At 38.7% G+C, this 23,270-nt stretch overlaps 1 protein-coding gene across 8 annotated transcripts; it reads right to left on the minus strand.

The window, feature by feature from the left end:
• Positions 1–131: 131 nt before the first annotated feature.
• On the minus strand, positions 132–23,220 carry GIN1 (gypsy retrotransposon integrase 1). Of its 8 annotated transcripts, XM_084779017.1 has the most exons (10): positions 23,138–23,213; positions 22,672–22,853; positions 15,995–16,126; positions 14,266–14,411; positions 12,189–12,382; positions 10,045–10,350; positions 8,047–8,238; positions 7,784–7,951; positions 6,667–6,949; positions 132–1,517 (listed from the first exon to the last, which is right to left on the minus strand). In XM_084779017.1, exons 4-10 carry the CDS (start codon positions 14,402–14,404, stop codon positions 1,243–1,245), a joined length of 1,557 nt encoding a protein of 518 aa, XP_084635143.1. In that variant the 5' UTR covers positions 14,405–14,411; positions 15,995–16,126; positions 22,672–22,853; positions 23,138–23,213; the 3' UTR covers positions 132–1,242. The 8 variants fall into 8 exon arrangements, with proteins under 8 accessions (XP_084635143.1, XP_084635146.1, XP_084635140.1 ...); XM_084779020.1 differs by lacking the exon at positions 22,672–22,853 and having other exon boundaries at positions 10,045–10,083; positions 23,138–23,215; XM_084779014.1 differs by lacking the exon at positions 22,672–22,853 and having other exon boundaries at positions 23,138–23,215.
• Between the last annotated feature and the right edge of the window lie 50 nt (positions 23,221–23,270).

The raw sequence follows: 23,270 nt of genomic DNA on the forward strand, positions 1-23,270 counted from the left end.
GCCCAGCTCTACATGTCCTCCCTCCCTTTACCACGATGGACAGTGTCGTTTCAGGAACTAAGCTCCATCACGCGACATTTTGAGGATGAAACTACAATCAGTCATGGATGACCAAGAAGGACATGTGGGTTGCCAAGAAAAAAAGCTTTATTCTTTTAAGCCACTAAGATTTGGGGATGCTTTGCAAAAAGAATAATGTAGCCTGATATGACTCATACACACATAATAACACTCTGATGAGAAATTACTGAGGAAAGGAAAACTATTTTTAGATGTTCAGAATCTGTGACTCAGAAGTGAGTCTGAAAGCTAACTGGCCTCCTTAAATAAAACAAGCAAAATAGGCCAATTTCAAGTCAGATGATCACTAAAAGAAACTTAGAAGAAAGTGCCGTCATTGAGGTGATAAAGGACATGGCCGCCTTATCTACCATGTAGGCATTGCAGCAGACTCCCTTCAGAAACTGCTGCACTGAGGAGAGCAGGATAAGGCTTCCATAACCACTCTTTTCACAGTTTCGTTCTAGAATTCCATCTGCAATTTCTTTGGTTTGTAATATGATGTCAGAGACTGAACTGCTTCCCTGACAGACAGTCGCTTGTCTTTTAACTAGAATACATTCTGCTGGTGCAGCAGATCCAAGTTTGGTTCCCAGCACTCACGCTGCCAAGGCTCACAACCATCTGTAACTTCTGCTTCAGAGTATCCGACACCTTTATCTAACCTTTATGGGTACTGCACTCACATGCACAAAGCCACACAGAGATACACACACACACACACACGTGAATATATAAATACAAACTTTAAAAGTTCCAATTCCACAGAAAAAATAGTTTCATTTCATTCATGTTATTGTTCATTCAACATTTATTAACTGTAAGTGGTTTAAATTTTTTCCAAAGGAGGACCTATTCCTTTAAAATATTAGAACAGAAAATACAGTACCAACATTAGAAAAAGGGCTGAGACTTCTCTAATAGAATTTATTCCTAAGAAGCAAATGTATTTTGTCTGTACTCTGAGGAATTCCTAAATTCTATGCATTGTATACTTCTGTTACATATATTTGTATTTAAATGTATCACAACTTTAGGTAGGTGTAAAATAAACCTTCAGAATTTAGATATTAATGTAGTACCGAGATACCTCTTCTATACAACCTATTTTAACAGAGAAAATACTTACAATCTAGGAATATATACATTCTATGCAAGCATTTAAATTACTTTTGGTATTTACTAACTTAAGTACTCAAGAACGTGATTTGAAGAATCCAGAAGGCTGAAAGTCTGTTTCTCAAGAGAATTGGGATCTTCCACCAACACAGAGATTTTGGAATTCCTATACTCTAAAAGTTCATGATCCTTGCTTGATGACAATAATTCACTGTCAGCTACCCCAATAGTCGCATCTTCTACCAGAATATTTGCCTGGTATGCCCCAACTGGGAGGTCAGGTAATCCAATGTAGTCGTGATCTGCTACTATGGAGCCTTGCAAGAGATAAAGACTATCTGAAATAGTGAGATCAACAAGCTTATGTTAGAGTTGAAGGTAAACATCTTTTTAAAGTTAAATATAAAAATTAGTTATCAATATTAAATTCCAGAAAGCTCTCTTATCAAACTGGGCATGGTAGCACACACCTTTAATCTCAGTACCTGGGAGGCAGAGGCAGAGATCCAAGCCTCCACGCCTCCCCCCAACATAAACGTATACAAAAGTCAGCACAGTTATGTCCATATACCCCCCCACACAAACAGTTCACATTTAAAGAATGTAGGCACATCAAAAATACTGAAACAAAGATTGCAATATCCTTGTCTGTTTTGGTGTACATTATATGTATGGGACAAGGAGTAGGAGCGGCGTAGGTAAAATTATATAATTGTAATATTGATACTGATGATATGCTTAAAATCTGTCTACAAAGGATTTCTGCATGACTTAATAAGGCTCTTTTAGCCATCTGAACTGCTAAACTCTTATATTTCTAATTTCAGATGCCTTCCAATTTATACAGAATTCATAGTAGTACAATTACATCAATGAGTTATAATATAAAGCTATAAACTAGATGAAGATAAAGTGGTCAAAATCTGACTCACATGACAGGAATGTCTAAGGAGGTAAGCTTCAGTGAGGCAGCTAAACTTTTCTTTAAGTTGTATCTGATAGCAAAATACCTTAGGAATGTTCAAGGTGTACCTAGTCTGCACAACAGGGAAACTTTTCTTGTCCGTATTTTGTTATACTTTAGCAAAAATCATTAACCCCCAGGAAAAAAGGTTTCAAATAAGTTGCTAAACTAATAGTAAAGTAACACTCTGCTACAATGTATAGAATACAAGAGAAAAAGAAATCCTTCCAGGTGTGAGTCTCTAACTCGTAACAAAAAGGAACTGCATCCCTGCGTTCTAGTTCGATCTTCTAAGAACAAGATTAGATTCTCTTGATGATTTGAATAGTTTACAGAACCTTCCAATCAAAGTTTAAGAAAAGACCAATTACCTGTTTAGATCAGAGAACAGTGGGGATCACACCAAATTTGGTATGTTTGGGAAAACGACCCTTTTCTAGAAGTTCATACATTTAAAAACTTAAAATTTATAAGTTTTAGCTCTTAGAAATCCACACTATAGGAGCTGGAGAGATGGCTCAGTGGTTAAGAGCACAGTCTGCTCTTCCAGAAGTCCTGAGTTCAATTCCCAGCAACCACAACCATCTTATGTGGCTTACACCATCTATACTAGGATCTGATGCCCTCTTCTGGTATGTAGGTGTACATGAAGACAGAGAACTCATATACATGAATCTTAAAAAATTAAAAAAAAAAAAAAAGAAGTCCACACTATATTCAGGTGGCATGAGTGGGCTTGCTTGTGTTGGAGTCTCTGCAAACAATATGGCCAGCAGAGAAACGATCCACAAGTGGCAAGAAGGAAATCTGGTTCAGCACAGTTTAGCCGGAATGGTTCAAATAGCTAGAATGTGAGGCCAGGCAGTTTATTTTTAGCTATATTCAAGCACTGCACAATTTCAGAAAAAAATTTTCTTACTGATAATTAACTCAATCCCATGTGTACAACAAAGCTTAAGATATGTTTACACTGAAACTTTTCACAAAGTACATATGGCCTCTTCCATAAAGATGGAACTGTTGACTCAGAAACAATGCTCAAGGTAAACGTCTAGGGAAAGTTACTGAGGTAAACACAACAGCCTGTGGGGGTCAGGATTGATTGGCCTAGCACTAAGAGAACACAGACGTTACCTAGACTGTTGTGAAGTACAAGTGACATCCCTCAAAAGGATGGTTTTTATTGGGTGAGAGGCAATGCTCAAGGTCTAGGAAGAAAAGTCTGGGATAAACAAACAGAAGGGTCTGGGGGATTCAGGTAAGGCCTGGCTCTACAGACAGCAAAGCACCATCAGGTTATGAACTATATCCATTCCCAGCACTCTGGGTAGAAAACAGGTTTGTGAGTAGGTGAGGCGTCAAAAGAACTCAATTGTCTGATTATTTGTAATCGTTGCTATGCTATTATTGTTTTACTATTACTAGTCACTATCAGTAGTGAACTGGATGGACTCTGCATCTGGAGAGTGTGGAGCTACAAGGACTAAGGGATAGTTTCTCCAAATAAGCTTTATTTCTAATAATGTGGGCCCCATGAATTTACTGTCATAATGCTTGTTTTATTGATGAAAATATTAACTGTCACAGCCCAATAACGGTTTCCCAAAGTGTCCACCCATTAATCTCCCGAACCTGTGAATGTGTTGCTTTATATGGCAAAAAGGAATCTTGGTAGTCATGAAATTAAAGCTGCCAATGATCTGATCTTAAAATTAGTGAGATTATTTTTAAGTGTTTGGGTGGGCCCAAGAACAGAAGTCCTCAAACGCAGAAGAGGGAGGTACTTGACACATTGCAGGCTTTGAGAAATGGAATAAAGCAAGAAATAAAGGAAGCATCTAGAACCTAGAAAGGACAAGGAAATCCATTCTCTTCTCTTCTAGATATTCTAGAAATATGACTCTGTCAATGCCTTAATTTTCGCCTGACAATACCAATGTAGTAGTTCTGAAGTACCCAAGTTTATGACAATAAACGTGTGCTGCTTGAAGCACTAAATCTGTTGGAGACTGTTATGGCAGCAACATGAAACTAGCAAAATGAAAATTATTTCATAAATGGGCTTTTAATCATGAAGGAAAGAATGAAACTAAAACTTCTGGGTGAGGCAGATCCAAATCTATCATTAACAAAACAAACAAAAGAAAAACCAGACTCTGCTGGATGGGACAGTGGCTCAACGATACAGCTATCCCTTTAAAAAAGATCATGACTACAAAGGGACACTAGTATATTTTTAAAAATTCTTATCAAACTAAGTAGCTTAAAGTGTTCAGCATCAAAGTAGACAAAACAGCAAACAGGCCTGCTTAAAATAGCAGTGGCAAATACTGTTAACCTAGTACTGAATGAGTTAGCACAGTATCATGTTCCAGATACGGATGACAGGAACTTGGCAATATCCCATCTCCTTTAGACTGTGACTCTAACACAGCCTAGAAATCAACAGTGGCAAAGAGCAATATGATTGATTGATCTAAACAGACACTTAAACTCCTTTTGGATATTGGATGTTGAAGTTCATGACAAATAAAAAGGTTTGATGGTTAAAGATACTGTTTTCATTAAATTCCCTTTGTGGACTCTTCAAAGTCAGCTGCTGAGGTAAAAGATTTTTTTTTAGGAAAACTCATGATGCTGAGGAAAAAGATGGAATAAGCTACATTTACTCTTTATTTCTGCTGATGAAACACGAAAAAAATAAAAAAAATAAAAAGGATCAAATCTACCAAAGAACTAGTTTACAGCATGGTTCACAGGAAAATTAACCCACTTAACAATCTCAAATGCTTATGCTAATAGCAATAGTGACACTGCCATTTTCTTAGATTATTATAAGAAACATTTCCAGAAAATTTAAACATGAGCCAAGAAATATATTGCTTCTGTTTAGAAACTTGTGCTCTCAACTTGTTTCTGAAATATTTAGAAGAAAAATAATTTGACTTCCTTTCTAAATGTCTTTGATAAGAGAAAACCTGAAGAATATTGAACATGCAGATCTACATGCAGATCTTGTATGAATAAAGGTTAACATGCTAGAAGGAGACATGTTCTGAAGGTGAAGGGCTGAACAGGAAATCTTGGTGACGTCACAGAACTCATACAATCCCTTTTTCTTCTTAGATGGTAGAAGGCAGTGTCTAACAACTCTGAAGTGAGAAGTCACAGAAATCAATGCATGTCCTCTTATAAGAGGATGAAATTACCCATATGTCTGGAGTTGAAGATAAGTTTGTAGCTAGAGCCACTGGTTTCATCACAAGAAAGAAAAGCACTCACAGCTCTTAACAGAAGAACTGGGGTTCAAAGCAGAAGTGGCTAAGAACTGCTATACTGAGGAGCCTCACAAGGGCTTCATATCTCAACAAAGGGCTAGGGTAAGCACAGGTCATTGGTTATTGCTTGTTGCTTTCCTTATCAATTAAGTAACTTGTTTTGATATTAAAATATAGCGTATCACCATTAGATGTAACTTGCATTCAAATAATATTAATGCGTCATCTTTGTTTTGTCCTTAGATTACTATCTAGCATATACTCATTGTACAGATTGAGCAAAGTTGATGACAGGCATGCATGAAAATGGTACAATGTATTATCTTCTTTACAGAAAAAGCATAATTATAAAATAGGTGCCAAATAACTTCCTTTCATTCACCTAATTCAGAGAAACTCTAGGGAATAAAAATACAGCAGGATAAAATAAAATACTCTTGCTGAAGGGGACTTAATATGAAAACCATGCCAAAATGTCATTAAGTCCTCTAAGAGGGAAGACTAGAGCTCAGGATGCTCTTTGGCACAGTTAGGGGCATTATGAATGTAATGGAGATTAGAATTCTATAGTCTGACAGCCCTCCAGTCTCCCCATCCTCCACCTCACCTATCGCAGTCTATGACCTAATTACCAAGCCATCTCCAAAGGAAACACATTTTCAAAGTTCTCTTATTTATCTCACAACTAGATTCTGGACAATGTTTTCTTTGGCAATAATAGTCTTAGCTGCTATTTTTCCACATAAAGATGATGTAGAAAGTGATAGGATATTATGCAAAACTGGAGATAGAATCTTCTGTTCTTGAAACAGGTTCAGCATTTTTCATAGCAATTATGAAAAGTATAATAGATGTCAAAACAAAAATTGTCATTTGTTTGCTTTTATATAACAATAATAAGTTTAATAATAATAATAATCATCATCATCATCATCCTACTTGTTTTCTAATGAGAAGAAAGAAAAAGTGGGTTTGGGAGGGTGGGGAGTTGGGGAGTCTCTGGGAGTTGTTAGAGAAGGGGAAAGGTAATCAGAATATATTGTATAAAAAAAAATCTATTTTCAACCAGAAAAAAAAAAGTAAAGAAAACGAGTTTGTCAAAGTACATTCTAATCAAACAGACTACTAGAGAGAACTAAAGCTCTGTAAGTTTTATGTTTCATCAAAGGAGGGAAGGACGTTTGCTTGAAACTCTAACCTCTCTTCTCAAAGAAAACGAAACCCGGGAGCAGTAGAGGCACTTACCCTGCTCGCTGGACTCTCTTACATAAGGCCGAAGGTGGGACATTTTGATAGGCCTTTTAAGTCTGGTGCCAGTGTTGTCTCTCAGGACAGCACACCCACTCTCTGTAATGTAGTCTATGACACAAGGACCGACCCATTCTGACTGGAAACGGCCATCCTTCCACCAGTTTTTCCTCTGTCTTAGGACTTCATGACCCACTTTTAAGTGAAATGGGTTTAACTGCTTTGGTTTCTTTTTAACAGTCTTGGTTTTAGTTAGTTCCTCCGAATTGTTGTTCTCCATCTGTAAATACATGACACAGATATGCCATGGTTCGAGTTTGCATGCACACACTGGTAAGTATGACAACAGGTATTTACTGAGCTGCTACAGAAATAAAGGGTTGAGCACTAATGAGTTCTTTAAAGTCAGTATCAATACTTTCTCTTTACACGGAAGGCAAAATAAACCAGGCAGAGTGGTTCTAAGTACTTGGACTAGCACAAGTACTGAGTACAGAGTTCTACACCTGCTAACAAGGATACAGGCTAGAAACCAAGTCTACTCAGTCTTCCCACACTTAGGGTTTCCTGTTATCTCTAAGAATTTCATGGCTTTAAGCAGACTATTTAGGGTTTGGGGAACATGTTCAGTGGTAAGGTAAACACCTGACACACACTCACGAGGGCCTACGCTCAGATTCCCAGTACCCAGGGGACCCAGCAGCACATGTCTGTAACCCCAGAGATTGTGGGAACACTGTGGAAAGGGGAGAGCTTGGTGCACCCAGGAGCTGCCTGGTCAGTCAGTTGGTATAACTTTCAGTGAGGGCTCTACGCTCAAAAAATAAGGCAGACATTGGATGTCCATTCCTAGCCTCCACACACATGCTCACACATGTGCACATGCACACACACAAACACAGATACTCTACAAATGCACATACACACAAAAGTAATAAACAAGAATATTACTTAAGCAATTAGGCAGAACCTGGTAAATAACACCTTTCTTTTTGTTGTTGCTTAATGGTACATTATGTTCACAGATGTGAGCATGCCCACATACTAAGAATGAAAACGTAAGTCCTCCCTAATTCGGCTTCACAGAGGGAATTTTTTTAGTAGATAGAATCACCTGGCTTGTTGACGGCGTCTTGCTCTCTACTACCGCATCAGCCTCTCTAACTGCAGCTAAGATTCTAGCCAACACACTTGTATTTTCACCACCCACTTCATCAGGACACTGCAGCACACAAGGATTCCGGTTGAACATTTGGAAGTATGGTGTGTTTTTAGTAGGCTCCTATTTTTAAGAAAAACAGAAACCATGTAAAAAGAAAAACCCTTGTATCTCCCTGGAAATCAGAAGTAAGCAATTAATACTAAAAAGGAACATACCGAGTGAGTCACATTGAAAGCAAAGGAAAGAGCTGGCAAATGCTCGTCCCAGTTGTTTGGGTGGTCGGCACAGTGTTTGGAGAGAAATGTTTTGATTGTGCTAGGTGTACTTTCAGATGGATTCACACTTCCAGAAGCATTTGAAATTACAATCTGTTTTGTACCAAATAATCTATACAGTTCTACATTGATCTGAAAAATATGAAAAACAATACTGTTTAAATTTCTTATTTTTACTCTGGCTTAAAAAAGGTTTCAAGAAATCCAAAGTCTCATCTTTCACTGACCACAGGCATTCGGATAAAACACATGTGCATTTTGGGTAAAATCCTACTGAGTGCTGAGCAACACATTAGATTTCTGGCATTTTTGTCATTACATGTCAGGATGATCTTACGATGTGTTACTAATTCCATTTTAGGGACACAAGCTGAAGCTTTGGGAGTCTAAGCATCTGACCCAGTATATACACACAACAAGGAAATGGAGGAACAGAATTGAAAACTAACTTTGTGGTCAAGTAACTTTAACTTCAGTACACTGTTTTCAAGGAAAATGAGGTCACATGGCACAACCACTGACACCTTTACACTCAGTTTCCTCATCTGTTAAGTTGAGAAAACTCCCATATATAGCTGTCTAGGGGCACAGACAAAGGAATGCTTGTAAGAAAGCACACACATCTTAGCAAGGAACAAGTACTTTATAGATTTTAACTGCAACTACTATTGCTGCTATAACAATAATTTTTAAGTACAAGACTTCAGAGAAGTCAGAATGAGTTTAGGACACGCCAGTCTCTCAAATGCAAGGCAACTCTTTAACTGCCTCAATGCTTGCATGCTGTTGTTGTTATATAGTTTAATTTAGTTAACCTTTGGCTGATAAGTTTCTCTTTGAAAAGAATAGTTTATACAAATAACTCAGAGTTAGAAAGGCAAAGTTTATTAAAGAAAAGCTAATATCGTAAACAAACACACAAACAGAAGGCAGACATGGTCATGTGAAAGCTACAGCAGAACAGATGCAAGTTAAAACTGCTGCACACAGTCAGCTATCACTAGCTTTCTTTGCCCCTGTCCTCCTTGTTAACTGCAATATAAATATTATGACATGGGCTCTGGCAGCCACAATATCAGCACAAGACTGACAGTCATACTCCAAATATGGGAGGACAAAAGCTTGGAGCTTGGGTCCCCACTGATACTCAGAGCTTTCATGCTAACCTCATATAGTGTTACATTCCTTTTACCTGAGTACAAAATAAGCTTCTATTTCAATTTTGGTTTTAAGAACAGGACAGGAATTCTCTGTTGCTGCACCTGAGCATCACTCCTTCCCTATTCTTATGTGGGAGACTGGAAGACACTTAGGTCCTGGGACCATAATGAATAGGTTGGTGAAATTTAGATTACATATCCATAAATTTAATTAAGTGCTGAAATGAAAGCATGAATGAGGAATCTACTTGTACACGCTGTGTTTCCACTTTGCTCCTACCATGCTTCACAGGCCACGGGTGACTACTGAATGATTTAGTTTGCTACTATTAATCTGTAGCATTAGAAAAGCCTTTTAGTTTGTATACCTATTATCACAGTTACCTATGTAAATATTTAATATGTACCTATAAAAGTATTCTTTATATTTTAAACACAACATAAATATATTGAATTATTCCAGTCTTTTTTAACATTCTTTTATTATATTTTTATTTTGGTTGTTCTTAAGCTGGAAGTAAACAAATATTATTTAGTTTATCTATTTCATTTTAGTTTGAAGATACCAAAAGATAGGTTTACAAATTACTTAGTGGTAAAGTAATAATAAAAATTGTTTTCCCAATTTCTTTTCAACAAGTCTAGTAGTATACATTTTATTCCTCCATATTTACAGCAACTTATTTGATTGTATTAAATACCCTATTATGCACAGAGCACTATGTGCCAGATACTGAAAGAGTGATACATGCTCCCAAATGTGAGCACTTTGTCTTACCTGTTCGATGAATTCATCTCTGTGGTCCATTATCATTTTCTGAGGAGGTCCGTATAAGAAAAATATATTGATAAAAGCTTTAGAAATTTCTGATGCTGAAACATCACATAAAGGCAAAATCATAACCCATTTTGTGAACAAGTCTGTTATGATTGTAGCATACACATGACTTCTGTGGCTTGTATGGAAAGGTCCCATCAGATCAACAGTAACTACACTCCACGGGCTTCCTACCACGGGAAGGTGCTGCTGAGCCGCTACGATAACTGTGTTTTTTGCTACTTGACAATGCTGACAAGCATATACCTACAGAGAGGCACACAATAAGGAAAATATACACACAGGTTAAAATATTCACTATAATATGAGTCAGTTTTATAGAGCAGAATCTGAAAATAGTCCACAGGTACTTTGAGACTTAAAGGGAGTTTCCTGCCTGAGACTAGCCACCATATGAAGCCTTCTGCTTGGAACAGTAAGCAACTGTCAGTCACAGTAACATGTGTTACTGTAATAAGTAATAAGTAATAAGTAATAAGTGCAAACAGCCGCGCAACAGAACTCCTCACCGCTACTTGAGTGCACGGCAGCTCAAGGAGGCCTTACTCAAATGCGAGGGAGTTCTAGTTCACATCCAAATATATACGAGTCAACAGATCTTAAAGTACGCTTCCTCTTATTTTATTTTTAGTTGACACAAAAAGTTTCTACAACTAGTTGCGGTGGTGCATTTATTCATGCAGCCCTTTGCCTTGGTGTGCTGAAGCTATGGAGGTACCACAGTGCTAGAATCTAGGCAACATGGCAAATCAAATCTACTTGGGTTATGTAATAAGAACCCTTTCTCAGAAAAAACAAACAAACAAACAAAAATCAAGGAAGACCATAAATAAGAAAAACTAATTTCCTAACTGACTACCATAGAATATTGAAATATTCCATTTTGTATACTTTTATACAAATTATATTTTTCTATACAGCATGCAAATAATATTTATTCTTACAAATTTTAAAGTTCATTCATTCATCTATTTCACTACTATTTGCTGAACTGCAATTTTGACCAAACAATATCTGAAGATGCTAGAACCTTCCCTACAGGTATCAAAAAGCTTTCCTTTATGTCGGTGGTTTTCAACCTGTGGGCTGAGACACTTTTGGGAGGTTACATATCACATATCTACATATCTAAGATTCATAACAGCAGAAAATTACAGTTAATAAATAGCAGCAAAATAATTTTATAGTCTGGGGTCAGCACAACACGAGAACCTGTATTAAAGGGTCTCAGCATTAGGAAGGTTGAGAACTTATTTCAGTAATAAGTGGAATAAGAAGAGATCAACTGATAGATGGTGATATTTTAAAACATTTCTAGAACTTCAGTTTGGAAAGTATTTAAAGTAAAACAAAGACACAAACCTTCATCATTATGATCAAAGTAATTATTTTTTAAAGGTGATATGAATGGAGATAGCGTATTAAGAAACAGAAAACATGGACGAGAAAGGGAGGGGCTAGTGAGCTGGGAAATGCCTCATCGTAATTATTCTTGATCATCATTCTCGTTTTCCAGCTTAAATGCATTCACCAGCAACACATAGAATTACTTTATAAAATGGGATCTTTGCTCAAATTACAGCCACTCGGTGGCTATTTCACTGACTGCTATAAAGGAATGCACAGAACACTTACAAGTTAGGTTTAGGCTCCTGCCACTTAGAGTTGACATGTTTCTTTCTTTAGACAGAAGAGACACAAGAGCTGAGTCCACACTGGGACTGATTTATTGCAAACATACTTATTGTCACCATATCAAAAGTCATTCATGATGCCACTAAGGATATAATAGCAAATGAATTTCAACCTCAACTGAATTTTGCCTGTAAAACAGAGCTTGATAGTCTAATTCTCAATAATTTCCTGGCAAAATATTGTATTTTCTTAGTTTTATTTATGCTCTATTGATTTAAGATAATTATAAAGGGAAATAAAGTTGCCTTTAATTTAAATGTCTTCTTAGCTCAAGAATAATACATAAGGCACTTACCCCACAGCTGACATGTACAGTACATTTTAAGCGTTGACCTCCTTATTCATTAGAAAGACAATAGAAATGCCTAAGCAATCTTTAGAAGCCATACCCACTGTTTGACATCATTGGTCACAGAGGTCCAATAGTAACTGGACTCCACGAGAGTGAGAGTTCTGGATATGCCATGGTGAACACCAGCGCCGTTTTGATGGCACTCTCTTAGGACTTTCTTTTTTTCCTCTTCTGAAACTACCACCAAACGATTTTGTTTTCTGTCTTTTCCAACATAAAACAGCTTTTTTTCTGAAATGAATGACATAACAACAAAACCAAACCAAACCATAAATTTCAGTGCTCTATAGTGTTAAGACAATTATAGCCTTAACTTAAAACCATGAAGATTTTTAATGTTAGTTTTACAAAATCTTTCCTTAACACAAAGTATTTGCTTTCAATGCTATTCCCATGCACTCTGAAGACCTGCTGCTGCTACAACCCTGAACTGGCCAACAGAAGTGGGGTAAGCTTGCTCTCCAAAGCATGTGGTTAACTATGGGAATATGAATTGGCCTTTCTATGGGAGCACTCAAAATAGGAAAATACTTGTGGATGCTAAAGCTTTTAAAAAATGACCTAGGTTATAAAATAAGTTCTGTACAGGAAGAGCAGCTTCTTGGTACAAATTTTTCTGGAAAACTGGTTATAACTGGTTTTTTGTAAGTAACATCCTTTCCTTGTTCTGATTTGAGTGAAGGTGGAGACGGCATAGTGGGGGGAATGCATTTCTCAGTTCTCCTTTCCCCTGAAGATACTCAAGGGAAGGAGCATGCAGGGAACAGGGAGAACCATTATTTCTCCAGTTCATATGGGGTAGCTATGCCGACTTCAGACTACATCATTAAGATACTAAAGTGATTTTAATCAGCACAGGTCTTCAATTTGAATGCAGGTAACTGGAAAGCAGAAACCTTATCTTACTCAATATATCTCTAGGGCCTAGAATATAACCAACACACCACAGAAACTCAATACACTTTTTTTTTTTACATGGATGAATGAATGACTGGACCTCTCATTAATGTAAGAGGTCTGCCTATTGTTAGGAATAGGAGTTATTGACAGCCATCTGTATAGGGACATCTGAATAGACATTTATTTATGACCTTGGAGTTTATGGCCTTATATTCCGACCTGATTTGGAGAAAGCCTAAGGCTTTATCTCTAGGCAAAGCTCCCACTAGCAGCACTAATGGTCATTGAGTTATCTGTTTACTATGCTGTTTGCCTATCTCATGCTGTTTGCTTATCTCATGCTGTTTGCTTATCTCATGCTGTTTGCTTATCTCATGCTGTTTGCTTTCCCCATTGAAGGAGGAGAAAAGAAGGGAAAGCTTTCAAAGCTTCCATAATTATCCAGTTGCTTCTCAGCTATTTAATGTACGAATGGAGTACTGAGGCAAGAAAACCAGTACACTCCTGAGGATGATGGTGCAGGGTGGGGCCAAGCAGGTGGATGCATCAGCTCAGCTGTGGACACAGACTCCTACATCCTTTTATTTCAGTAAGCTCACTAGTGAACTCAGTCAACACTTTCAAACTAAACATCAAGGAATTTTCTCATCACTGTAGCATCAATACCTGAAGGCACATCATGTAAGAACCATTAGGTGAAGCAAGAGAAATTAATTCATGTAATTTCCATGGTTTTTTATTAATTAATTAATTTACATACCAATCATAGCTGTCCCTCCTTCCTCTCATGGTTTCCTTTGATCTACAATTTAATAGGCCATTGTCTTTTATTTTTTAGATTTATTTTTTATTTGAAATTATGTGTATGTGTGTGTGACCCTGTGTGGATAAGTGCAGGTGAGTGCTATACACACTAAGGCTAGAGGCCTAGATCCCCTTAGGGAGGTGGCTGGGAGCTGCCCAACGTGGGCACTGGAAACACAACTTGACCAGTACATGCTTTTTAGCTGGAGTCATCTCCCCAGCTCATTAGTAAGTCCTTTTTTCATGCTCATCAGCCTTAGTTAGATTTATTGTGATTTTCACGTTACTCTTGAGTAGGATCTTCAATTTAACTGCTAACTATTCAGCAGGAACCAAGTACTAGACAATCCCAGGAATCTATAAATACAAGTGGAGAAGAATCTATCACAAGATTTAGACATTAATTTCACCTTTGAAGACAAATTTCTTTGCTGCTCGTCTTATCCCACTTCTCTCGCTCGACAGTGTGGTTGGATGATACTCCCCTGTGCGCTTATAGTATGCAATCTGTTTAAGGTGAAGGTCACCATTTTTCCCACTACGGACCATCGCGAACCTAGGTGAGATTATTTAAAGATGTTACTTAAATGACAAGCTAATTCTGTTGCTATTTCAGATCAGGCTTCTGTCACATTTCTGCTTATGCATGACATGAATTGAGCATTCCCAGAATATTATCTGTGAGGGAGATAATTGCAGTACAGAACAGGGTTAGAATGATGTCTACACACTAAAATATCTGAATGCTAATTTTGAGATCCATCAATGCAAATTATCTTGTCTCACTCATTGCTGCCCTGTTTCCTCTTCTCCCTTAGGAGTCCAGGCCCATTATGCGCCTGGCTGGACTGGAGTGATGCTTGGCCCAGGTGGGTGGGTGGGTGCAGGCAAAGAACACACACCCACGGACAGCTTCAGAGAACTGGTTTGTTTACTGCGGGAGTATTTATGCCCCTGTGGAGGCAGCCAGGGTCTCTGGGGCAAGGTTTGTGTGGTTCTGTACAACTAGCCAGGACAACGGTGCAGAAAGACACTTCATCTGCATACTCAGGGGCTGGGGAGTGTGTGTGTGTGGGGGGCACTTTATAAAGTCAAACAAGGAGTGAAGCCTGGTAACTGTCGTCAAGGTAACACATTTCTACTAGGGTTGATGGTGGGGCAGCTGACTGTATGGCGTAAGGTTGGGAGTGGAGTGGGAGCCAGCTCCTGCTGTCCTTGTCTGAGATATCAGGGTTGAAGCTGTCCTCGGCCCTTCCTCCTTAACCCTGGGCCACTACTTCATGTGATAAAAGAATTTTTTTTTTTTTTTGGTAATACTAGAAAAAAGAAGGAAATGAGTGAGTATACTTCAGAAGTTTGCTTGGAGTCTCTTGTTGCCATCAAAAGAAATGTTATTCACAAAGGTTGATTTTTGTTATGTAGTATTTAAAGAGAGAAACATAAGCTTACAAAACTCTACTCAAATCACATGTCATGTTTTTTAAAAATAAATGATAAATAACAGTGGTGTAGCAGCCAGATTCCATATGCTCTGAGTAAAAGAAAACACTTATTTTTCACATTTTCAGTAGCAAGACAGATACTACTGTAGTTATCCAGTTGGCTATCAACTTAACCATCCAGGCTAATTTTTGGTCCTTCTTTCCTGGCTGTCATGCTCTAGGAGACTGACCGTGGGAGGCTGCTCTTGTAGTTTCCTAATAGGAATTGTCCAACACAAGGCAATGACAAGGGGAATCAGAATACAGAACAGGTCAGGGAATTTTCCTCTGTGTTGCTAATCCTTGGAGAGCGATCCGCCCCTGCCCCTCTCCATGCCTATGAAATCAGGAGCATCACTACGGTACCTTCAAAATCCCAAGGATGTATTTTCTGCTTCCTGCTGGAACTCTGATACCAATTTCAAGATTCTAAAGACACTATGGATGTTTACTGTTCATTAAAGTATCTAGGGATTGTGCTAACTAATCATGGTTGTCAGCTTGACACGCCAGGGAAGAGGGAGCCTCACTGAGAAACTGCCTTCATAAAACTGGAGGCCACCGTAACAGAAAGGCTCTGTGATGCTATCAGAACTTCCAAGCAGCTCAATATAGTTATAAGGAAGGTATTATCATCAAACAGTGAGTTTTAATTCACCTTTTTTGGAGGCAGGGTCTTGAAGTTCAGGTTTGCCCTGAGGCTTGTAGTCCTCTGCAGAGGAATTTTAATTTAGAACATGGCTGCTCTGGAAAGAGATCACATCCAAAACCCATCTAGGTCTGTGCGATGCTGCTGGAATACAGACACACCTTTAATCTCAGGGGAGAGAGGCACACTTAAAGGCCAGCCTGGAATAGAGCAAGTTTCTGGTAAAGAAAAGCTAGCTTAGTTAGGTCCAGGCCTGGTGGCACACACCTTTAATCTGGAACTTAGGAAACAGAAGCATGCAGATCTCTAAGTTCTGTTCAGCCAGTATGGTTGAGTCAATGAACTGAGAGGCAGTTCAGGGAGTTGAGTTTGTGGCAGTTCAGTTTGTAGAATTCAGAGGCACTTTTTTCCAGGACCATTTTATAGAGAGAGGTTGAGGACAGAGCAAGCTAGACACAGGTAAAGACAGAAGGAGCCAGAGAATGAGAAGGAGCCAGAAGATTAGAACATATTGCCAAAGTTAGTTTTAGGTCAAATAGAGCAATTCGGTCAAAAGCTGAGAGAAGCTAGTTTGAATCAGTCAGTTAGGAGAGGTGTTTAAGCCAGAACAACTGAGTTGAACCAGCCAGCCAAGGTTCAGAAAGAACTAGAAAGGGTGAGCTTATTCAGCAGAAAGTCCCAGAGGGTGAAAACATTCTAAGCCTAGATTAGATTGTATGGAGACTAGAAGCTTCCAAGACTAGGCCTAGGTTAGCAGATGGAGACAGTAAGCCTCTGAGACAAAATTACATTAGAAGAGTAAAAGATACTTTTATAGTCTTCCTTCCTCAGCCCTAAGTCCTAGAAATAGAGGCATGCATTGCTGTACCTTGCCCACTCACAACTAGAGCCATTAGTCATCCTATAGTAGATGGCTGTACTTCAAACAAACTACAGTATAGCTATTATGGTTTCTAAAGCATCTCTAAAAAAAGGAAGCATGACAGGGCATGTACCTCAGCAGCACTATGCTTCACTAGGATGTATAAGGCCCTAGTTTTAAATCCCAACTGCACATGTACACAGCATGCTTATAGACAGAAAGACAGTGACACACACAGACAGACATGCACGCACCCCCCCACCCCCGCCATCACCATTATCTGGCACATGCCAGACACAAAATAGAAGACACAATAAAGACAACCAACAGACCTCATGAAGTTTACAATATAGTGGAGTTAGAGATTATTTTGAAAACTAAGCTCAAGCTGCATTATTCAAAATAGTTATAAAGTGTAAGGGACCCAAGTGCCCAATGACAAATAAATAAAAAATATGACATATACATATAATAAAATATTATTCTGCCTTTAAAAAGAATTAATTCTAACACATGGAAGGACACGGATAAATCTTGAGGCCATTATGCTAAGTGAAAAAGAATTTTAATGCAAATACTGTCAAATTCGTAGAAATAGAAGTTAAAATGGTGGTTCCCAGGAAGTAAGGCTTTGGGGGCCAGACAGAGAAATGTCATCTAGAATTATAGTTAAACATGCTTGGCAGAGCCAGTAAGAGCATGGGGCCAGTTCAGCGGAGCTTTTCTCTGACGCCTTCTCTAAACCTGGAATATGCTTGGGGCCAGGGCCTTGGGGGGAGCTGTCTTTTCACCAAATGGAGCTTTGTTTAAGAGTGCTAAGACTGCTGTGTGCTCAGTCTGATGCTCTTGAGATGCTCGGTGTTCCCTCTGCCCCACACCGCTTGGTCAGCTTCCTGCTGACTTTGTTTCATTGTGTAATAGCTTTCCACTGATGCTGTCCCATTTCTCCCACAAAACCTGCTTTTAAGATGCTATACATTTTAATACGCTTGCTCAGCATAAGCTATCAGCTTTAGTAAAATCCCAGATCAAGGCTTTCCTATCCTTCTCATCCTCTGGTCGTCCCCCTTAATGCCCTCTCACTGAGGAACAACCTATTGGTCCAGGTCAATCTGATATGTACTTTATTACAATCTAAAAACAACATTATTATATTTTAAAGCCATTTACAAAGTAGTACTTTCTATATGACTTTTCCACTGGACTTAGTTTCCGTTGGCCTACCTCTCACCCACTCCTCTCCCCAGTCTCCCTATTCTTCTTACACGTTTGCACTTTTTGTATCCTCTTTTTTACTTTCCTATCACATCTGTTCAGCTGGTCTCTATGACCCACCTTTAGTACCTCCTTTCCCTCCTCTCATGGACCCCTTTCTCCTTTCCAGGCCTTGACAGATACCGATTCCTAAATTAACACACTATATCTTAAAATTAGAGCTAAGAAGAAAATGGCTGAACATGGGAGACCGTGGTATTTGAGCTAACTTACTTAAGACAATATTTCCCAGTTCCATTCCTTTTTGTTTTTGAAAATTTGGTAATTTCATTTCTCTTTATACTGAACAAAGCCATGGTATGTATGTTCTACACTTTCAGTACCCACACACTCTACGATGGACATCCGAGTTCCTTGCTATTGTGAGCAGAACAGCACTAAGGAAAAATATGCAAATCTCTCTTTGAAAAGATACTGAGACTCTTGGTATACATCCAGAAAATGTAGACTTGGGCCATATGGGAAGCTTTATTTTTAGTTTTGTGAGAAGCATCCAAACTTACTTTCATGGTGCAGTAAGAGTTCATACGCCTACCAGAACTGAGAAAGAGTGCCCTTTTCTCACACCTTTGGGCTGCTTTTGTTGTCATTTGACTGAGACTGAATTTTAAATTTGCTTTAATTTGCATTTAGTGGGTGGATAAAGATGTCAAACTTTTTGTTTGTTTAAGTTTTGGTTATTTGTATTTCTCTTTTGAGAATTTTCTGCACAGTCCTTTACCCATTTATAAAGCTGAACTCTTTAGTAATTTAGGTAGTATTCCTCTACCAGATGTATACCTAGAAATGGTTTTTCCGTGTTATGTAGGCTATCTTTTCACTCAGCTGCTTCCTTTGCTGTTCAGAAGCTTTTCAGTTTTGTGAGGTGCCTGTACTACTTTCTTTCTTACTGTTGCTGCAAGACACCTGGGGAGCCACCTACAGAAGTGCTGCTTTATTCTGGTTCACAGCTGGCAAGCACAGTGCACCATGACAGGCAGGCAGCCAGCAGAGGTGAGGTAGCTGGGCACATGGCATTCTCCTAAAAGCTCAGCACTACGAATGTTACAACAGGTCTTCTCACCTCAATTACTTTTACCTAGTTAATCCCCCAAAGCATCCTGAGACACCTGTCTTCAGGTAATTCTAGATTCTGTCAGGCTCACAGTATTAGTTGTTGCAGTGTTATTTCTGACTGTTACTTCCCAAGTAAATCAAATCCTAGTCACAGATGCCTGTCTCTTCATGTATTTTCCTACTATGTTAAAGTCTTTGAGACATTTGGAATTAATTTTTTGCAAAATGAGAGCTAAGATGTAGGTTTCATTTTTCTACAGGTACATTTCCAGTTTTCCAAGCCCCACATGTGAAAGAGGCTGTCTTTCCTACAATGAGAATTCCTGGTATTTCCGTCAAAAACCATTTGACTGTAGCTGCACAGGCTCAAATCTGAAGTGTTGTTTTGTGCCAGCGCCGTGCTGGTTGGAACTATGGATCCGTATGTAGCTAGAAATCAGACGCAGTGACACCCTTTACCCTTCTTTACTTTTGCTCAGGGGGATTTGGCTACACTGAGGGCTTTTATGCGTGTTGTGGATAATGGCACTGAGACTGCCAGAGCCTTTGGCAAAACAGTCATTTCAAAATGCAGATTCTTGTAATCCAAGAGCAAGGCATAGGAGACTTCCTTCTCCAGGGTTGTCATTTTTGTCTGTTTGGCTTTTTGTTTTTTGATTTTTAGAGACAGGGTTTCTCTGTGTAGTCTTGACTGTCCTGGATTCACTTTGTAGACCAGGCTGGCCTTGAACTCACAGTGATCTGCCTGCCTCTGCTTCCTGAATGCTGGGATTACAGGCATGAGCCACCACACCTGGCTTGTTTGTTTTTGAGGCAAAGTATCATTGTGTAATCCTGCCTGATCTGGAACTCCCCGTGTAGACCAGGCTGGCCTTGAACTCACAGAGCGCTGCCTGCCTCTGCCTCCCAAGCAGTGGAACTAAAGGCACAACCACACCAGGCCTTACTTTCAGGTTTGTGCTACAGAACTCTTTCACCTTGTTGCCGACGTTCAATTCAAGGTTGTGACTACACAGCTGTGAGTGAGAACCTGGCCTTGCTCTCTTCCTCAGCATGTTTGTTAATCATATATAGAAAGGCCAGAGATTTTTGGATGTTAACGTTTTGTCCTGTACTTGCTCTAAGTGTTTTAACCAATTCTAAGAGTTTTCTGCTTTGCAAACAAGAACTCTTTGACGTCTTCCTTTCCCATTTGTATCCTTTCTGTTTACTTTATGTGACAGGTCAAGAGAGCAAACAGAGACCTGGCTTCCATGAAGGGTGTTACCCCAAAGGCTAGTTGTATCATCAGGGCTACTACAGCTCACGGGAAGGAGAAAAAAGAGAACCCACATGGAGGCATGACGTGCTTTAGAAGGTAAGGCAACATTTAACACAAATAAAGAAGACAAGAGTGAAAACTAGGTAATTTCATTAACATTTTAATTCCCCTCAAACTGAGGTACAGATTCAATGCAATCCCAATTTGAAGAGAACTGGCAAGTTAATGCAATTATCTTATTTCATTCTGTGTTAGGATGAGAATGACTTACAGTTTTTTATATCCTAGAGACTTTACAGACATTCAGAAAGAAATAATTTCTACTTTTACCCTATCCTTTGTAGAAACTGCTAATTCTAAATTGATTTGTGAAATCAAGGACTTAGAAGAGTTAACATACATATATATATATGTAAAAATATTCACATCAGATGATTTTACATCTGTGGATTGGTAAGATGACAGCTGTTGACCCATCAGTCAGAATAGTGGTTAGAAACAGTCACTCAGATATGGTAAAATGATTTTCAACAAGGATACCAATAGTTTTTAAGAAATGCTGAAACAATTGAACACCATATATAAAAAAGATGAACTTCAATTTATATCTCATAGTACATGTAAAAATTAGTTCACGATGGGCCACAGACACACACTTATGAGAAAAGATAATATAAAATGCTTGTAGCTTAAGTTGGAGTAAGGTGCAAAGGAAAAGGTAAAAAGTTTTAAAAAAGACACTGCTAAGAAAAATGCAGTTGAAATATTTATAGTACCTATCTAAGACAAAAAATTGATAGAGAACTCTCAAAGCCTAACCCCCCCCTCAAAAAAAAAATCAAACTACCTAACTTTAAACATGGGCAGGAGGTCTGAGCCAAGAATTTATGAAAGAGATATCATTAATAAGCATTTGAGAAACTTTCAACATCGTTAGACAGTGGAAAAATGTCAAAAATAGCCATAAAAGGATATGAGTACACGAAGGCAGACAACAAAACCTAAGAAGACTAAGTGTCACCAAAGGTGCTCCATAGTGTGGCTGAGACTATATAAAGACATAAGTATGGGATGTTTGGAAGGCATGGAACAGGAAGAATTTCAGCTGTGTGACCTTTACCTAGGTCTTAAAAAACAAGTTTGGAAAAAGGCCATAATAACTGTTCTCCCTTTCCAAAACCAAAAAGATAAAATAATGGATTTTTAAAAGTCTTTTACAAAGGCTAAAATGCTATATAATCATTGTTTTATTTATACGTTTTCACTCAAGTTGTTTAAGTAGAACCTTATTTCTCAAAATCTATTGAAAGCTTTATAAAATATTTTATTAATCTTTTAGAAAAGTATGTCTTACTGCTAATAGTAAAATCCAGAAGACCTAGTGAGAGGCATTACAGATACTTTTTTAGAGTATCTGTAGCCAAGGCTGTCCTGGAACTAGGTGGATGGGCTGGCTTCACACTCATGGTGATCCTCCTGCCTCAGTCTCCCAGTTATACTTTATAATGACTTATATTTTAGGACTTTAAAATTTTTTTCAAAAATGTAGGAATTAGAAAGTGTATTAAAGATGGCTGATCGCGACTTCTTTGCAACTTACAGTTTAGGAATTAGAAAAAGGTTAATTGGTTAAATTTTTTACACCCTGTTCCTTGTACAACGTCAAATAAAACATATTTTACCGATGCTTATTGCTTAACTTCTTCAATAATTTTATCTTGTATACCCAATAAAATCAAAGCGATTAAATATCTTTTAAATAAGGATTTTTATCTTGCCTACTAACCATGAAGTTACAAAAAGCCAAAGAAATGCCACAGTAAGTTTTTTGTATTCCAGCCTAAAAACATAAAATTTGTCATGTTTTAACAAACACTGTAATTTGGGATTAGAGTTCTGAGTTTTGAATTCTTCTACTTTAACCTCTGAAAACTGAACCTGTTCTTACATTTTAACTGGAAAAAGGCTAAGAGAAGACTGGGGGAGACAATATTCCAGACCATTACCTGCCCCACTTAAGCATATAAACTCGTTTAAAAAGAAATGCCTCTACTACCACACGCATCCAAATAAAGCCTCAGGGGAGAAATTCATGTCCAGTTTGAAAATTCTCTACCGAGGTTCGAATTGTCCACGAAGGGAGAATTCAGTTGGGGGTTTTAAAAGATGTGTTTATCTTTAAAGCTCCGTGCTAGCGCCCCCTCCCTACCCTCCTTGAGCTCGTTTCTTTACTTTTGGGTTGGTTTTCACACTGAACGGTGGCTAGGATCCAGGGCGAGCCTTCTCTGGCGTCGGCCAAGCGCCACGCTCCAGTTTTGAATGCAGTCTAGCAATCGCAGCCGCCAGCGAGGGAGCGCTCCGTAAGCATTTTGACAGCTTGTTAACTGACTCCTGAGGGCTGGGTCCAGCTAATCCTTGCATAAGCAAGAAAGTGACCGTTGACAACTCAATTACACGGAGTCGCCACCTCCCTTGAGGAGCCCAACAGTCCTCTCCTCTCTGCAGCCAGCTTCCGCGTGGCTGTAAAGCTCAAGGCCCTCCCGTCACAACGGCGCCTGCGCGAAACCTCCACCCGCGTTAAACCCTTTTTTTAAGGGCAGTCGAAGGGGACCGTTTTCAAGTTACTGTAAGGTTAAGCTTCAGTTTTAAAAAAAAATGTTTTAAAGATATGACAGAGCACACTAGAGCGACCACTCACCCAAGTGGTCCTAAATGCAAACGGCAGGTTTTAACTCTCCTCTCGCGACTTATCTGGTGCTGCCGGAAGCGGAACTACGGGGGGTTGGAGTTCTAGTGGGGGATGTGGAACAGGAAAGCTCGGGCGGATCGTT

Source organism: Acomys minous (genome assembly GCF_964271855.1).
Source record: "Acomys minous genome assembly, chromosome: 4".
Lineage (NCBI taxonomy): Eukaryota > Metazoa > Chordata > Mammalia > Rodentia > Muridae > Acomys > Acomys minous.

Bases quoted from the DNA above. Each gene is read 5' to 3' on its own strand.
- GIN1 (XM_084779018.1), bottom strand. From the start codon at position 14,404: ATGGTCCGTAGTGGGAAAAATGGTGACCTTCACCTTAAACAGATTGCA. The intron at 12,383-14,265 runs GTGAAATTAATG...CATTCATTTCAG, and splicing joins AAAGAAATTTGTCTTCAAAG to AAAAAAAGCTGTTTTATGTT. The intron at 10,351-12,188 runs GTATGGCTTCTA...GCCTCTCTGTAG, and splicing joins CCAATGATGTCAAACAGTGG to GTATATGCTTGTCAGCATTG.